Below are 17,327 nucleotides of genomic sequence, written 5' to 3' on the forward strand. Positions count from 1 at the left end.
ACGATCGTACGCATGGAAGGTGCTTTAGCAGTGTGGATTGCCGACTGCCGGAAGAAGAACAAAGCCTTGGATACGAACACCATCCGAACCAAGGCTTTGAGCTTGTATGAGAATTTTGTGGTAAAGGAACCTCAAGATGACAATGGCGACTATGCTGAAGATGATGATGATGTAGATGAACCTCAACCAGGGACATCCACTGATTCCCAGCGTCAGAAACAACGTTTTTCCGCCAGCAAAGGATGGTTCGCGAAGTTTCAGAAACGCTTCGCCCTGAAAAGCGTTTCCCTGCATGGCGAGGCTGCTTCCGCTGACACTGCCGCTGCTGAAACTTACGTGAACGAGACGTTCAAAAATATTATCGCCGAAGGTGGATACAAGCTGGAACAAGTGTTTAATATGGATGGGACCGGCTTGTTTTGGAAGAGAATGCCGTTGTGAACTTTCCTGTTCAAAGAAGAAGCCAAAGCCTCTGGCTTTAAAGCATTCAAGGATCACGTTACCCTCGTGATGTGTGGCAATGCTGCTGGATTTTTGCTAAAGCCGGGGCTTATTTACAAGTCGAAAAATCCTCGCGCTTTGAAAAATAAGAATAAGAATCTCCTTCCCATGTACTGAATGCATAATCCAAAAGCATGGATTACGAAGATGCTGACCTCCAACTGATTCCACCTGTGTTTCATCCCACAAGTCAGTCAATATCTCTTAGAGAAGGGCTTGCCATTCAAGATCCTTCTCCTTATGGATAACGCTGGTGGACACGCAACTGACCTGTCGCGTGAGGGCGTTCAGGTTGAGTTCCTGCCACCAACACCACGTCATTAATTCAACCGATGGACCAGGGGGTTATCAGGGCGTTCAAGGCCCTCTACACGAAGAATACCTTGGCGAACTTCGTTGCGTGTGTGGATGCTGCCCAAGAAGATGAAGATGAAGATTTTAATTTGAAGGCGTACTGGCGGCAGTACACCATAGCCACGTGCCCGATGAACACTCAGAAAGCACTGTAAGAAATGAAACCTGCAACCGTGAATGCGAGCTGGAAGAAGTTGCGGCCCCAGATTGTTTACGACGACGAGGGATTTACTCCGTCTGAAATCCAACACTCTGCAATACGCAAATCTGTGCAGTTGGCTGCGATAATTGGAGGTGACGGGTTTGGCGACATGACGACTGAAGACGTCGACGAGTTGTTGGACTGCCATTCCCAGCCGCTAACTGACGCAGACCTAGAAGACCTGACGAAATTGGCCAGTGAAGAAGAGAGCGAAACACAGGAAGAGACCCAAGAAAATGTCGAAGAAACGGGCTTAACATTAGAACGGCTTGCCAAGGTCTGCAACCATATAAAGGAGGTGAAAGAAATATTGCAAGAGTGGGACGAGGATATGGTTCGGTCTATGCAATTCTGCAACAAGATCGATGAAGACATGACTCCCTACAGGATGCTCTTAGAGCGAAAAAAGAAGCAGAGGCAGCAACTTCCGATCACAATGTTCTTCCAGCCTCGCAAAAAAGACCCAGTTCCTCCTGCTAGTACGCCTTCGGAAGAAATTGAAGAAGTTTCCCAGGAAGAAGTTGAAGAGGTGTCCCAGGAAAAGACACCTCCGTCTGAAGAGACGTAAAATACTATCATTGGTTGCACAGTAGAAGACATCATCAGCTTCATCATCATCATTTCTACTGTGCAGCAAATTCATCGCCATCATCATTCAAGTTTTTCTTCAACTTCTTTCGTGGTGAGTACAGTAACAATCTTTATTTTTCACTTTAATATTCTAACATTTTAATATTTGTGCCTGTTTTAGTTTAGTACTTTATGCATTAAGTTAAAGGGAATGTTTTAAAAGTCTGAAGAGTATACATGTTGTAACCTATTCATATTTTTTTTGTTTAAAATTTACATTTACGTACGTAAAACAATCTCTCTCTCTCTCTCTCTCTCTCTCTCTCTCTCTCTCTCTCTCTCTCTCTCTCTCTCGTAAATTGTTTTCCTGCTTTGTTACGTATAGTATGTACTGTATGATTTTATATAGATACGGTAAATAATATTTGTAATAACATATTTTCTAAAAGCTTTTACTGTAATATTATTTATCACTTTCATCATGCACGTTAAATGCCTTCTTTGTTTACTGAGCGTACTTTATGACGCCGTCGTTTCAGGCGGCGTCATAAAGAAAAACATTTCATTTGGAAGTCTTAAGAAAAATTAAGTAAAACATTGGTAATAACAAAATCAACATACTGTATAATCAATATAATCGATGCAAAAACTAACCTATACACAGATGTGTACACTAAATGCGTTTGTTTCTTAATTATGATCAGAGAAACTTAAACAAAACATTGGTTGCCATTTTTTATCGTGCTTTTTGGCGTGTTTAGGAAACGCATGATATAAAATCGCCTTTAATATTTGTGCCTGTTTTAGTTTAGGGTACTGTAGTGCATGCGTTAAGTGTTCTATACATTAAAGGGTAGTTTGTTAACAGTACTACGTACAAGGGAAGGTTTTAAAAGTCTGAATATACTTGTTAAATAAATAGGTAAATATGGTGTCACTACTTCGCGGATTTTCACCTATCGCGGTCGTGTCTGGAACCTATCTACCGCGATAAACAAGGGTTCACTGTAGATAGATTTAAGAAAATAAAGTAGATAATTAGATTAAAAAGACAGAGTATGAATAGGAACATAAATTATTACAGAATTAGTGAAACCTTTGTCTGGTATTGACAAGAAGTAAAGAAGAATTACCTTTTTTTTTAACAAGATGTTTGATGAATAGCTTAGGAAACCATAAAATGTGGCATCTAAGTTTATCTAAGCTATGTCTGCAAACTTAATTTTTTTATATTATCTATACTCACCTGGTGTTTATATTACTTCTCTCTCAAAGTTTGGCTCATAACAACATCTACCTCAAAAATAAAATTTTCTTATTTTGTTTCCTTTTTATGGGCTCAGGCCTTCAGTATAGAGAAATGCTCTGAAATAAGCAAAGTAATCAGATAATATAGTTATTCTCTCTTTGGTTTGGGAGATCTGAAAATACTTTCTATTTGGGAAATAAAAGAGTAAATGGTTATTAAATCAATTTTTTATAGATATCATACAGTGTGTAAATATCTATGTTCCTACTCAATTATTAGTGTACAATATATATAAATCTTAGAATCATATACAGTTGGTCCTCTTTATGTGTGTGCTCGTTACCTGCATGTTCACTTATCCATGGCAACCAAATAGAGACCAATGTGGAAAAAAATATACATTGAAAGTCAAGATTTGGCTACTTTTGGCTACCAACAATGTATGGTTTGATGCTTTTCTGTTTTCAATTTGCATAGTTAAGATGCCACCATTTTTTTAATTCAAGAAGTTCATAGATTTTTTCTTTTATACCCTTTTGGTGGTAAATTTTATCAGTATTTAACAATAAATTGTTAACAGGTTTGAAAAAAGTCTATTTCTGCCAATTATCACTTTCTGGCTAAAATTTACTAGTTCTCTCAAGTTAGAACCTGGTGGCCCTAACTGATTTGAGGCCTTTGGCAGGAGACAATTGTTCTACCCTACAGTGGTAATTTTTTTCCTGGAAATACAAAAGTTTAACTTTTTATCAATTCTCCTACATAATCTTCAGATTTTTAGGTCACCTCAAATCATTTGTTGTTCATCGAATGTTCAGTGCAAGAGCTAGACCTTTCTCTTGGATCTAGGATGTTATACCTTTCTTGCTGATAAGCACTCCCAGGGTGTTTGTCATTAAATTTCCATGGTATTTAGAAAATATTTCCTTCACTTAGCATCACTTGGATGTTTTCATCTATTAGCCTATTTGAATATGGAGGTTGACTCTTCTTTTGTCAGCACCTCAGATACAAGACTACTTCTTTCCATAAGAGTTAGTTAGTTTACTCTGATTTTCCTGTTGGTACTATGCTCTGTCAGTTTCGGTTAATATATCAGAGGTTTTTCTTCCTCTTGTTCAAGGTTCCAATAACCATTTTTAGGTTCCTTCAATCTCGACAAAGGGTTCCAACTTAACTCTCAAACCCCTGTTACCCTTGGGGGTCAGGGTTTCATTGCATCTCCTTGCCTAGGAGCTCCCTTTTCCATTTGGTTAATTCTAAACTTATCACTAGAAACCCATTATTGTACAGTAACCGGTTTTCCTTTCTCCCAAACCAACTGATTTACTGTAGCTGGATCAGACTCACAAGAATGATTCAGTTAATAACTTTAGGATCACTCAATATCCAGCCTGAACCACCGGGTCCTCTTTTTCTTCTACAAGTGAATTGTTACACTTGAGATTAATACGTAATGCATAGGTAGCTTTTGTTTTATTGATGAGTTTGTATTGGAAAAACAAAATTTTGCCAAAAATATTTCATGGTTTTTATTTTTAGATGTTGGTATTGTTGAATTTGAAAATTTTTTAAATGTACAAATGAGAACAAAAAAGCAGATGTCAGTGATTTTTTGCCTAAAAATACTAATGATGAATGTTAAGCAACCTAAAACAATTATTGGCTACCAATTATATGATTACGATACCTATTGATTAAACCTAATGTTTTATTTTCATATATTTATTTGCTCAAAAGGCATACTAAATATTTACATAATTTTTTTTGTAGGTCTTGTATTTTTCGCAATGAACAAGCTGAGGATTCGTACTTGTGTAGGGTGCAGAACATGGAACCTTGCCCAAGATTTGCTCACCAACTAGTGTATGATGAAACGAAAAAGGTAAGGATTTTTTAGCCTTTTATGGAATACAGTATATGAATAAGTACTGTAATATATTTTACATAAGTCTTATTTGGCAAGGAAACTTGTGTGCTGAATATCTTTTTTGGGCAAGTGATTTGATGGTTTTGTGGTAGGAAAGACTTCCTTTACAGTAGTATAATAAGGTCTGTCCTTCCTGTCAAAAGTCTTTTGCTTTTATTTATGTATAAATAGCATAGTGTTTGTCAATTCTCATTGTTTCTTTACAAAATGGTTTCTGTTATAATTTGTTTTTTGATTTACAAAGATTCCTTTGGTTGTACTGTGCTAATATTGATATTTTAATATGTTTTATAATTTTGTAATACAAATGGTTCAACTGTTTGTTTATGGCTTTGTGTTGATATATCATTGTTTATATTAGTTTGTGGTGTATATTTTTTTTATTGATAAAAATTTACCTATTTCTTTTATTCACTTTTAGCTTGGTCCTACTCATATACAAATCTTTTGTCTTTTAAAATAGGGAATGTCTTTCAGCTGAGCTGCAGTGGCCATTGAACATATAAATGAGGATGTTAATGACACTTTTTGTCTTCAGCTGCAACTAATACAGACGTACTGGTGCACCCTATAGCAAGGCTATTAATTCTTTTCTGCTTACAGTTATGAATTTTTGTATGCTGGCTTTGTCTTTTATTATGGAGACAAAGCAGGAAATATGTAAATGCTATGGAAAAGGTGGACGATACAAATGCTTTATACCTAAATTAAAGGTAGATATATATTCTCTGTGCCATTTATAGGGGCAAGATTGTACGCAATCATTGTGTGCCGAGTGTAGAGTGTGGCCTTTTTCTGAAGGAGCTGTCAGCTAAGCTTACTTCGCCACTAATGTTCTCAGTGCCAGTAAAGTGTGTGTTAGACCCAAGAGTGTCTCCAGTGACCGTCCCTGTGCCAGTGAAACTAGTATCTGTGAGACCTGAACAGAAAATATCTCCAGTGCTTGCATCTGTGCTGGTAATCACAGTGTTAGTGAGTTCGGTGTCTGTGAGCTCCAAACATGCCCATAGTACTCGCTCCTGTACCAGTGAGGCTGGTGTCTAAGGGACAAGAATGTGCCCTCTGTGTTTGTGACCTGAGTCCCTGGCCTCTCATAGTGGGCCCTGTGCTACTGAGGATGGTGTCTTTACAAGAAAGTATCTGCTGTGACTGTGATTCTGGGTCCTGTGGCGCTCATAACTATCCTTGTGCCAGTGACTCCAGTACCTGTTACACCTTCTCCAAGGCCAATGCCAGTGATATTTCCTATTGTTTCCCCCATGACAGTAACCGCCAATGTTGTGGCTCTTGTTTAGTCTTCCCCTCAATGGTCGATGAAGACCTCGACTCCTCTGCACGGAGAATCTCTGAAGAAGGTGGTAAGGGGAAGAAGCGTGTATGCTTGTTTTCCTCTTCCAGCTCCTCCTCCTCCTCTTCTGGTTCTCCTTATTCTGTCGCTTCTTATTGCAAGAAGTCCAGAGAGGCCAGTCGCAAGAAGTTCTATGATAATTCTAGCAGTCTTAAGTTCTGTCATACTTCTAGCAGTCTTACCTATCTTTTGAGAGATGTTGATGGCGCCTGCCTTGCTTACGGGTTGTGGCTGCGGCCCCCAGGGGCTCGGCATGGCATCCCCAGTAACCACTGATTGGAAGAGCAGAGCCCTGAGTGGGCCTGATCACTATTTCCGTTGGGTATGTGTTGGAGCAGCTTGACCTCCATCCCTCACCTTTCCAGTTTGGACAGTGGAGCTCTACTTCCTTATCTTCTTGCTGGGATACTTTTGAATCCTGAATAGAAAAGGTGGCACCTTTCAAGGACATTGATGTATACAGCTGACTACAACATGTGATTGGGTGATACAGTGTGGCCCTGTGCTCATGAGCATGGAGCCATGGCTTGCTCTGTACCACAATCAACAGAGAGAAGGGTATGGAATACCTATCTGTCCTTTGATCTGTGCCAGATCATTCTCCTTCCAATGTCAACGGCAGCTGGGATCAGTTCAGTACATCATTGGACCCTGAATATGGGGATGACTCCATCCTTGGACCCTTAATATGTGGATGACTCCATCCTTGGACCCAACCGCTCTTACTTACGGGAGAGGGATAGATTTCGGGAGTAGCCTGCTATGAGGGATGAGAGGGCTCTGGATTCTTGTGGCTTAAAGGTCAGGAGTTTTCCTTTTTGGAGGCTGTCCCACTCATTTTCAAATGCAAAAAATTGGGTGTGGTGACCAATACACCAGCAACAGGTGGGCCCTTGCGTTGGCATCCTCATGGTAAGAGACCTTACCTGGGGCTGCTGTTGTTGGGCCTTGCTGGTGTAAATCTGGCTTAAGTGAACAATGAGCTCTGCAGATCTGAGAATTTTCTTGTATTCACTCTGTCCAGCAACATCGCCATCCCTCCTTTGGAGGTCCTATGTGCCAAAGATTTTTTGCGCCGTTGCTTTCACCGGTTTACCTATCAGCGTCCTCTTTGTTGAGGACCTTCCTTAGTAGAGACTCAGGTTAGAAAGCCCTTCCTTCTTAGCTTCTGAATCAGCGGCCATGGATACTTTGGTCATGGTTCTCCAACCAGTTTTGTGGCTTAACCAGTGGTCAAGCCCCGTAACGTATTTTGCAGACAATGGATTTGTCAACCCCTGACTCTCTAGTAAAGTATAGGAGACTTGTTCTGTTTGATGGGAAGATAGTGATTATTTTGACTCTGACATTTCATTTCAGTAGTTATTGCCAGGCAAAATAATCCTAGTAAGCTTGAGGCGTACATACCTCAAGCCTTGCATAAAGAGAGGGGAGAGACAATAGAGGAGGGGTGGTCAGTCAAAATGAAGTTGGCCGCATAGTGAACTTGCTTTTCAAGTTAGGTTAGTGTAAACTGATAGCGCGCACTCAAATTTTGATATCATGACATCTGAATTGAAAGTATCGCTACCAATATTTGCTTCTCAATGAGCAATTTATTTTTCCTATATTCAGGTAAGTCATCATCATTTGATAGTGGCTAGAAGGGCTTCAATTTCTCAGGTATATTAGCTCTGAATCATTACCCAGGAATCTTGATGCTTGGTAGTTTCATTTGGTTTCTTTTGCTGTGGAGACTCGTGCTTGTGCAAAGCACTTCACTGGTGTGTACTCATTTTCCTATGAATCAGTTTCTATAATTTTGTACCATGAGAGATGCCAATTTGAATCTCTGCAAGATAACTCCTTAATCGAATAGGCTTTTCACATTAAAACCTCTTGCATCCCAGTGGTCTTAAATTTGAGTGCCATACTTTGGTTCCTCACCATGTTCATCTTTGCTGCATTAGCGTACATCACACTTCTTCACAGAGTACTGCAGATTTTCTTACCAGACTTAGGCTCCTTCAGATACTGGAACCAAGCATTATAACACAAATAAAACTCACATCAATAGTGCCTTGGAATCGCCCTACAATTTTGCTAGTAGTACCTCAGAATGGATGACAATTATGTCAATAACACCTAGGATTTTCACTCATACTGTATAGCACTTCTACATTTTCTACTAATAGCTCCTCTATTATTCTCTCTTCTGTATCTTAAATTTATAGCACTGCGAAATCTCATGCCAATCGCTCCTCTGATGGTAGCATTAGTCGGGCTGCTAATGCTCTTGACACTTAAGGTCCCGTGCCTTGTTCGTCTAGTGCATATGGGTCATGTGCTCGATACGTTTGTGACCTGCATTTTAGAGCCTCGTTTCATAAGATCCCCTGAAGTTAACAACTATCATAAGGAGAGTCATCATTTAATGAGGAAAGATTTTACTTTTCATAAATCTTCTCTGAATGTAGAATGTTCACAAGAAGACCATATAGAAACTGTTATTTCTTTTGCTTTAGTAGTAAGTCAAGGAGCTTTCAGTAGATAGCAATCTGATTCAGGAGGTGATTGAAGTCATTATGGAGTAAAATTCCCCTTCCTTTCTTATAAGATTATAATACTGTATCTTGAAAGAAGAGGATGACTCCAATGCTGCGTTTGCCTTACCAACAATTTTTTTTCTCTGCTATACAAACCTGAGCTCATTAAGCTTCACTTCCTGCCTCAACCACCCCGCAAGGCCTGGGTGAAGGTCAAAATTGCTTCTGTGTGTCCTGGCGAGTGGGTGGAGCTTCTCCTGCTACCCACCAATAATTACCAACACACCTTGTTCAAGTTTTAACAGCTGAAGTTCCAGCCAAGTTTTAACCATACTCTTATATTAAAAGACTTAGGTTTGTATAGTTAGGAAAAGATTTTATATTAATATAAAGATATAAAGAACTCATAACTTTTCACTTACAATTTTTGTTTTGATTACTTCTGATAACAATAATCTGTGATAAGTGGCTGCTGAAATTCTGCGTGGAATACCTTGTGCAGTCTAGAGAATGCATGGAAGACACACTGTAGGTTATAATACCTTACATGCAATATGAAAGTTCTTAATTCAAAGTCACATGTAGTAATGATATTTTTACTCTCAGAACCACCTCATATTATAAGAATATGAGTTTTCGCTGTAAAGAAAAATATACATTATACTATTACTCTATTCTGCAATAATGATGTAAGTCAAGGACATATGCTCCTCAACATCCAGATTTCAGCATTGATAATGTTTCTTTAACTCTGTATGACTTTAAGAATTTTAGGTGTAATTCTCAACAGTAAATTTACTTTAGAGAAACACATTAGGTCTGTGTCTTCTCCAATTGCACAAAAATCTGGCTTATTGAGAAAATCTTATAAGATTTTCGGTGATCAATCTATTTTGAAGAAGCATTTTAATCTTTTAATTTTACCTGGCTTTGAGTATTGTTCTGTCTGGTCTTCAACTGCCGATTATCTTCTTAATTTGTTGGGCAGCAACTTATGGACTATTAAATTTCTTATTCCTGATCTAGGTTTTAATCTCTAGCACCTTTGTTTAATGAGTTCCTTATGCATGTTACATAAAATTTTTCATAATTCTCACCATCCTTTACATTCAGATCCTTCTGGACAGTACTATCCTGTTCGTAATACTAGGTATGCAGTTAATTCTAATAGTAATGCCTTCTCCTTCATGAGGCTCAATACTACACAGTGTTCTGGAAGTTTTATTCCAGCTGTAACTAAGTTGTGGAATAATCTTCCTAATCAGGTAGTTGAATCAGTAGAACTTGAAAAGTTCAAACTTGTAACAAATGTTTTTATAGTGAATAAGCTGGCCTAAGTTTTTTTATAATTTATATATGAAAGATCTGTATTAGTGTTGTTACTGTTCTTAAAATATTTTATGTTAATTGTTCATTACTTCTCATATAGTTTATTCATTTCCTTATTTCTTTTCCCCACTGGGATATTTTTCCCTGTTGGAGCCCTTGGGCTTATAGCATCTTTCTTTTCCAACTAGTGTTGTAGCTTAGCTAGTAATAATAATAATAATGTTTTATGTAAAAATGGATGTCATTGAGATTCCTGAAGCAAAGTTATTGAAGATCACTAATGCAGATTAATTGCAGCTTCTGTATGTTTTGTTATTTCATTTCAGGTACACTACCTGTTTGGAGGCAACCCAGGGAAAGCATCTCTTCCTAAGATGCGGTTAGATGACTTCTGGTCGTTACGTCTCTGTAGGCCTACTGCAGAGCAGCTCTTGCACACTTGCATCCTGCTCATCCGAAAGCATAGGTATTCACAGTTTCCTTTTTACTGGCACCTGCTTTTATGCAATTTGATTCAACTTTTCAAAAGTAGATAGTTAAATGATCTATCAAATAAAGATTCAATTATGACATGTACTAAATGGTGATATTTGTTCCTATGCATATATAAACTTTCTTGGGGCTTTGAAATAGGAAATGTCTCCAGAGGATCTAGAACGGCTGCTGAAGTCGTCAATAAAGTACTTGACAAAGATTTCACTTTTGTCTTTGCCACAATAAGTATGGATGTATAGAAAGTCCTCAACTTACAAACTTAATAGGTTCAAAGAAGCTTTGTGAAGTAAAATTTTGTTAAATTTTGACCTAGGGTAGGCTTTACCTAACTCACATACCTACAATTTTCAGCTGCAGAAGTCAACAAATAGTCCTGTTTCATATTGAAAATGTCATCTTACTTACTGCATTAAATTATATAATATTGTTTTATTGCAGTATTTCATTATGAACTTTTGATATAATATCTGAGATTTATGATTTCAGTTAGATTTGTGTTTGTATCACTGGATGTTTGTAAGTCAAATATTTGTAAGTTGAAGACCGTCTATTGTTGTATCTTACTTAGAGCTGTTTAATCTTTTTCTCATACAGTATTTGTAGTGTGAACAGATGATTCTGGCTTTGTGATAGTGATGAAACGAAGCAGGATTTTGCAGGAGATTGAAGGATGTACACCGCTTTGGTTTATGGCTAAACCGACGATGAATCCATATTCACTCTACACCATAAGGACCATTAGGGGCTTGATTTTTCACAGTTATCCTCATATGGCTAATGTAGATCCTGGCCTCCCATAAGGCAAGCACATCCTTTGAGGAGCAGGAAGGTTAAGACTTCTTCATAATTCTTGGCAACTCTCATGACTATGGTGGGGAGACTGCTTAGCACTTACTTCTCATCAATTTTGCCGTTCAGTGTAGCCCCTGGGTTGGTCCTTAGTAGTATGTTTCAGGAGCAACAAAAAAGTGGATCTACTTCAGGGAGTATTTTCAGGGTTTGTGGAGTATGATGTAATTGCCACACTCCATCATGGGTTGGAAGCTCTTCTTTGCAGGTAAACGACTAGTAACCTGCCTTGCAGGTAGGCCCTCAGTTTCATTTTTGAGGGAGATGGTTGCTAAGGCTACTTTTCCCTCTGTGTCCGCAACGTTAATGGTGAGACCATTGATATAGACTGTCTGTGATCCCATTCCAAGCACTGCCCGGTGGTATCTCACCAGCGTACCCCAAACCAAGAAAGCAGCTAAGGAGGCATCTCAGAAGCTTCATCCCCTGTGGAAGTAAAATAGTAAAGCCTGAAAGGTCTGTGATCCCATTCGAAGCACTGCCCAGTGGTATCTCTCCAGTGTACCCCAAGCCAAGAAAGCAGCTAAGGAGGCATCTCAGAAGCTTCATCCCCTGTGGAAGTAAAGTAATGAAGCTTGAAAGGTCCTGGGCCTGTAAAAATGTGATTGTAGCTTCAGTGCCATTCACCCCTAAGCCAGTCACCTAAGTACCAGTAACCCCCGTCCTTGTGCCTTTTGTCATGAGTGCCAGTCAAAATGCCTACCCCTTCCCCTGTAGTTTCTGTTGGAGCAACACTGTTGTTCCCCCTGTGGGGAGCTTTGTTGTCGATGGCTGCTCAGACGACTTATTTGCTTGCAGTGCCTGAGGGGAAAATTGGTAAGAGTTATAAGTGAGTTCACTCCTCCTCCTCTTCCCCTCTAATTCTAATACTTCTTTAAAGAAGTAGTCCTGTAAGACTAGTGTTAGTCGCAAGAATAAGGCTCTTGACAACACCACCTCTCCTACGGGAAGGTGAATGGCTCCCAGACCATGGCATTACCGTGTAGGTATTGGACCTTGCCCAAATATCAATGGAAGCAGAGAACCCAGAATCTAAGTGTGCCTTTATTGAGGTTGTTACACTGGATCGAGTTAACGATCAGATCTGTGGATCTAAGATTCTCACTATCCAACTCCACACTTTGAGGCAGTGAAAGTTATAAGGGCCTGAGTCTTCTACCTCAGCACTGCTCCCGGATACCTATCAGTGTGATCACTGAGAGGGAGACTCCCATGGAGAGACTTCTGGTATGACTACCCTCCAAGCAGTCTCATGATTAGACCAGTGATCATGTGTGTAGATGTACAGTACTTTGCAAAGATGGCAGGGTTATCAACTCCTGACTTGTTAGAGAAGTACAGGAGTCTTGTGCTGTCGGGTGGAGAGAAATGATCTTTGATCACCCAAGACAACAAACCATTTGCTGTCCGGAATGTGCAACTCAGTCAAGAAGAAGCTCCACGTCAATTGCCGAGAGCTGCAATTTATTCTAAAAGCCATATCATTCTTGTTACTCCACCAGGTTGCTCATCCACTCATGTAACCGTTGGTAAACATGGATTGCTAAGGTATGCCGCCTAGCACGGTAATCGTTGGTATAGAATCTAGTAATGATCAAGACTGTCTCTCTGTACTTGGACATTCCACTGCATTGTCTTATTTGAGAAAACATGGAGAGACCAAGTTGAGGCTACTTACCCAAAATACATTTGATTCCACCCTCCTCCCCACATCTAATGGAGACAAACATGAAAAACGGATTATGGATGCCAGCCTAAGGCTACCATATAATGGTATATTGTAGGAAGGCTAATTATGAATATTATTATTATTATTATTAATATTATTATCATTATTATTATTGTCCAAGTTGCAGCCATAGTTAAATAGCCGAATTCTACAAGCCTAATGGCTCCAACAAGAAAAGTAACTCAATGCAGAAAGGAAAAAGAGATGTAACAGAAAAACTATAAATAAGAAATAATGATTTTTTTTAAATTATTAGGATCTGATGTAACGTTTAATATTCAAGTCATACGTAAGCAATGAAAAGAGACTTACATGACCCGTGCAATAGAAAAGCATTTGCAACAAGTTTAGACTTCTCAAGTGCCACTGGTTAACTACCAAATTAGAAAGACCATTTTACTGTCAGGTCACAGCTAGAATAGAGCCTCTGGAACACTGTCATATTGAGCCTGTTGATGGGGACGACAAGACTTAGAATTGAGTGCATACCTAGAATGGTGTATTGGATGTTATGGAAGATATGATTGCAAGGTATGATAAGAATTGTGAAAAATATTTTGCAACATTCACAAAGAACTAACTGAATGGCAATTCCAGGGATTAATATCCAAATCAGGAATAAGGAATTTAATAGACTACCAGCTTTTATCCAAAATTTATGATGGGAGTCTCCAACTGAAGACCAGACAGGAGAATAATATTCAAACATGGCAGGATAAAAGAATTTAAACATTTCCTCAAGATGGATTGATCACAAAAAAATTCTCAGAACTTTCTCAATATGCTAGTTTTTTAATCAAATAAAGAAGCAGACCAGATGTGTTTCTCCAAAGTGAACTTTCAGTCAAGAATCAAGCCTAGAATTTTAAATGAGCTGTATGTAGACATTTTCAGTGAAAAGATCTGCGTGTTGATCTACTCACAATTATATTTAAAGTTTTGATATGATTCATCTTCATCCCCCATAATTTCCACTATGCACTAAATTTAGTTAGATATCTATTAAGGGATTCAAAACCCACACAGCTATATTCAAGAGATGGAATTGATGCAAAGAGAGTAGCTTCACCTGCACATGCTGCAAGCTTGTTTTCAAGGTCAAAGTTCATATGCGCATATAATAGGAAAAGTAATGGGTCGAGAACATTTCCCCTGAACACCAGATATCACATTCCTATAGTCACTATGGTTCCCATCTACAACTACTCTGCAGTTTGTTACTTGAAAATTCAATAATGGTGCTAGGAAAAGACCCACCTACGCTCATCTGTTTTAAGATTGATAGCAGGGGCCTGACGACTACCATGGTCAATGGCAGTACTAAAATAAAGGTCACAATCAGGTAATTTCTGTACAGAATTGGAAATTTTAAGAAGAGCCTTACTTGCTCCAAGGCCTTTGTGAAAAATAATATACAAACTAGGGATCAGATGATTACCTTCAGTATACCTAATTAGAATGTTGGGTAAGTATTGAAATAATTTTATTTTCAATATTATGACATTACTTTAAACCTTAGAAAAAGGTGGAGAATAAAAATTAATGCATATTTACATCAATGTATTTTTCTGTTCCTTTAATATGGAAAAGCTGATTACACTTCGAAAGTAATACCAATGAGTGTTGGCAAATTGTTAAATTTGCCTGAAGGTTTTTCATTTTTCAGGACAGTCGTTTTTTATTGTATAGTTTCAATTGATCTTGAAGTGGAAATCATTAGGTCGCATGTGGAACTGGCTCAAATGGTTTTTTTTACACAATTATATATCTATTTAAAAAATTCAATATTTCAAAGATTCAAGACATGTGTTAGCCAAGGTAATATTGTTACCTAAACCAAGTAATTGGATCAGATTAGTTTAACAGTCTCTGAGAAGAGGCAGAATTTCTATAATTTAGAATACCATTTCTTTGAAGGTTTAGCGAGCTGGCTCGTGATGATTCAGTTTCTGCCTTGAAGTACCTGCAAACTCAACTACATAATGCTGTAGACCACTCTGATCCAGTACAAGTCCAAGAGTTCCAAGCACTGGCCTCGACACTTTTCCAGCCTCCGGAAGAACCTACTCTTCTACAGGCAGCTCATTGGGAGGAAGGGGAAAACTCAAAATTAAAAGGAAGCAACCTGGGATGGCATCATAACAGTCGAACATTGTTATTTGATAAATTAACACAGTTTTTCCCTGAACATATGACTCAACCCAGAGGTAATCTAGTGGACCTCATACCTTATTGAATTTGGTAAAGGTATTTGCAAGATGAACTTGATCTGGATTTGATTGGCAGCTTTTTCAAGATCAGGATGAAAACGGCCATGAAAAGTCCTCGTTTTTTAATATGCAATGGAATATACCCCTTCACACACACACCCCTGTCTCTCCCTCTTCTCAAATGTTTACATTGATTTTTTTACCCTAAATGGCCTTGTTTTGCTCTTTTTTTGTTAGTTGCATTATATTGTAACTTGTATTGGAAGAGCTATATGATAATTGCTATGGATTTATTGAATTGGCTGTAGTTCAGTAAAATATGTGAAATAAGACAAATTATGTTATAAGCTGAAGTCACATCTGTTGAGACAAAACTAGTTTAATGAATGTCATTTAGTAGTTAAAACATAATTATCTTCACTTTTAAAATATTAATGAAGGAATTTACAGTACTTTTCTGTAAAGATGCTAAAATATTTTGCCTTTATTTCAAAGTGCAATTGAATGTGGCAAATAGAATGATGTACAGTTACATTAATTGCCTATTCCTGCATTTTTAGAATTCATGTTTCACAGCATTAATTGGTAGGCTTTCAAAACAAAAATTCTGCAATAGAATTATTTCTTCCAAATTACAAGCTGTAATTGTTTTTACCAAAGATTCCACAGTATTTTGTAAATTATGATTTATTGGAAACTTTTCATTTTTCCACCTCTTCCCCCCCCCCCCACCACTTGAGTCCTTGTATTTTTATATGGAAATATGGATTATCATTTTTTCCATGTTGATTACTTTTGACATTTGTCAACAATTTCTCCTTTGGTTTATTCACACTGTATGTTTATATTTTAATAAAGTTTGTTGAGTCATTAGTGTATTCATTTATTGTATTAATATCTTCTTGTTGGAGGTTAGGACCCCTGCCTTGCAGTAAAGGTACAATACGAAATTGGATTTTATGTTGTATAGTTACAGTACATTCCTCAATTATTTTTTATACTGGTTGATGTTAAGTGATATTGAGATTCCTTTGCAATATCTTTATTACATTAAGAGATGATACAATATCTGTGAAAGATGAGACTAACATCTTCAAGCTTATTTTTCTCAATTTAACATAAGGATGATATTAATATAATATATGGCACCATTTACAACATTAACTAAAGCATGCTCGGCATATGTTAAACAGTACAAATACAGTATACTAATACTGTTCTAGATTTAAGAGCCAAATGCCCTGTAGAGGGCTACTGTTTTTGTACCTCTTGCAGTGAACTGTAGACATTAATTAAGGGTTTTGACAGCTTTCCTCTGTAGTCTAGCTACACTTGCTTTATATTCTTCTGCTTTACCTCCGTTCTTGCTTCATTCCTTCCTTCCATCTTCTTTTCCAGCCTCTTCTAAATTTGACCTCACAGTTTAAATAAGCTTTTATCCAAGATACACCTGGCTTCTGGATGGCATCACAGGCCCGAGACCTGGGCTACACTATGTAGCCCAAATCTATAAACACAATCCTAAGCAAAACCCACTCAAGTCATTATATCATGTACTTAAACTTGACGTCTAAACATATTGAGCTTCAAGTTGGCAACTATTATACCAATTGGCCAGTCATTAGATAAAGACTAGCAATATTCTAACCCAGTTAAGATCTCGAATTAGTGTGCTCAGTCATAACTGCATCAAGCCTTATTGAACACAACATCCCTTGTAAATACATGTTTGAATAGATGGTTTCCCTTTACTTTGTGGTTCAATACTCAAGAATAAAATGTATAATGATACTCATACCAAACCATTCATAACTGTCATTGAAACAAAGTGATATAAGAAATTATGGTCAACATCAGTGTAAATGTTGCAATTCTGTAGATTAAATTGCCATCATCCCTACATCATCAAGAAATAATATCAAATTTAAGTTAGGTCATAGTACTAAAGTAAATACACATAAGCTTGAAATACGTGTGCAGTATGTACATGAAGTTCTCATTTTATTGGCAAACACTTACAATTTCTCCCCTGAAGG

General features: G+C 37.9%; 1 protein-coding gene across 2 annotated transcripts in view; it reads left to right on the forward strand.

Annotated features, from left to right (window-relative positions):
* LOC137643905 (muskelin-like) overlaps nt 1–16,161 on the forward strand; it is a 148,386-nt gene extending 132,225 nt beyond the window's left edge. For both annotated transcript variants that reach the window (XM_068376655.1, XM_068376656.1), the window contains 3 exons: nt 4,650–4,761; nt 10,335–10,474; nt 14,999–16,161. In XM_068376655.1, coding sequence (XP_068232756.1) covers nt 4,650–4,761; nt 10,335–10,474; nt 14,999–15,317 — 571 coding nt within the window. In that variant the 3' untranslated portion in view covers nt 15,318–16,161. The remainder of the gene's footprint in view (nt 1–4,649; nt 4,762–10,334; nt 10,475–14,998) is intronic.
* The last annotated feature ends 1,166 nt before the right edge of the window (nt 16,162–17,327 follow it).

Source organism: Palaemon carinicauda, chromosome 7, assembly GCF_036898095.1.
Source record: "Palaemon carinicauda isolate YSFRI2023 chromosome 7, ASM3689809v2, whole genome shotgun sequence".
Taxonomy (NCBI): domain Eukaryota; kingdom Metazoa; phylum Arthropoda; class Malacostraca; order Decapoda; family Palaemonidae; genus Palaemon; species Palaemon carinicauda.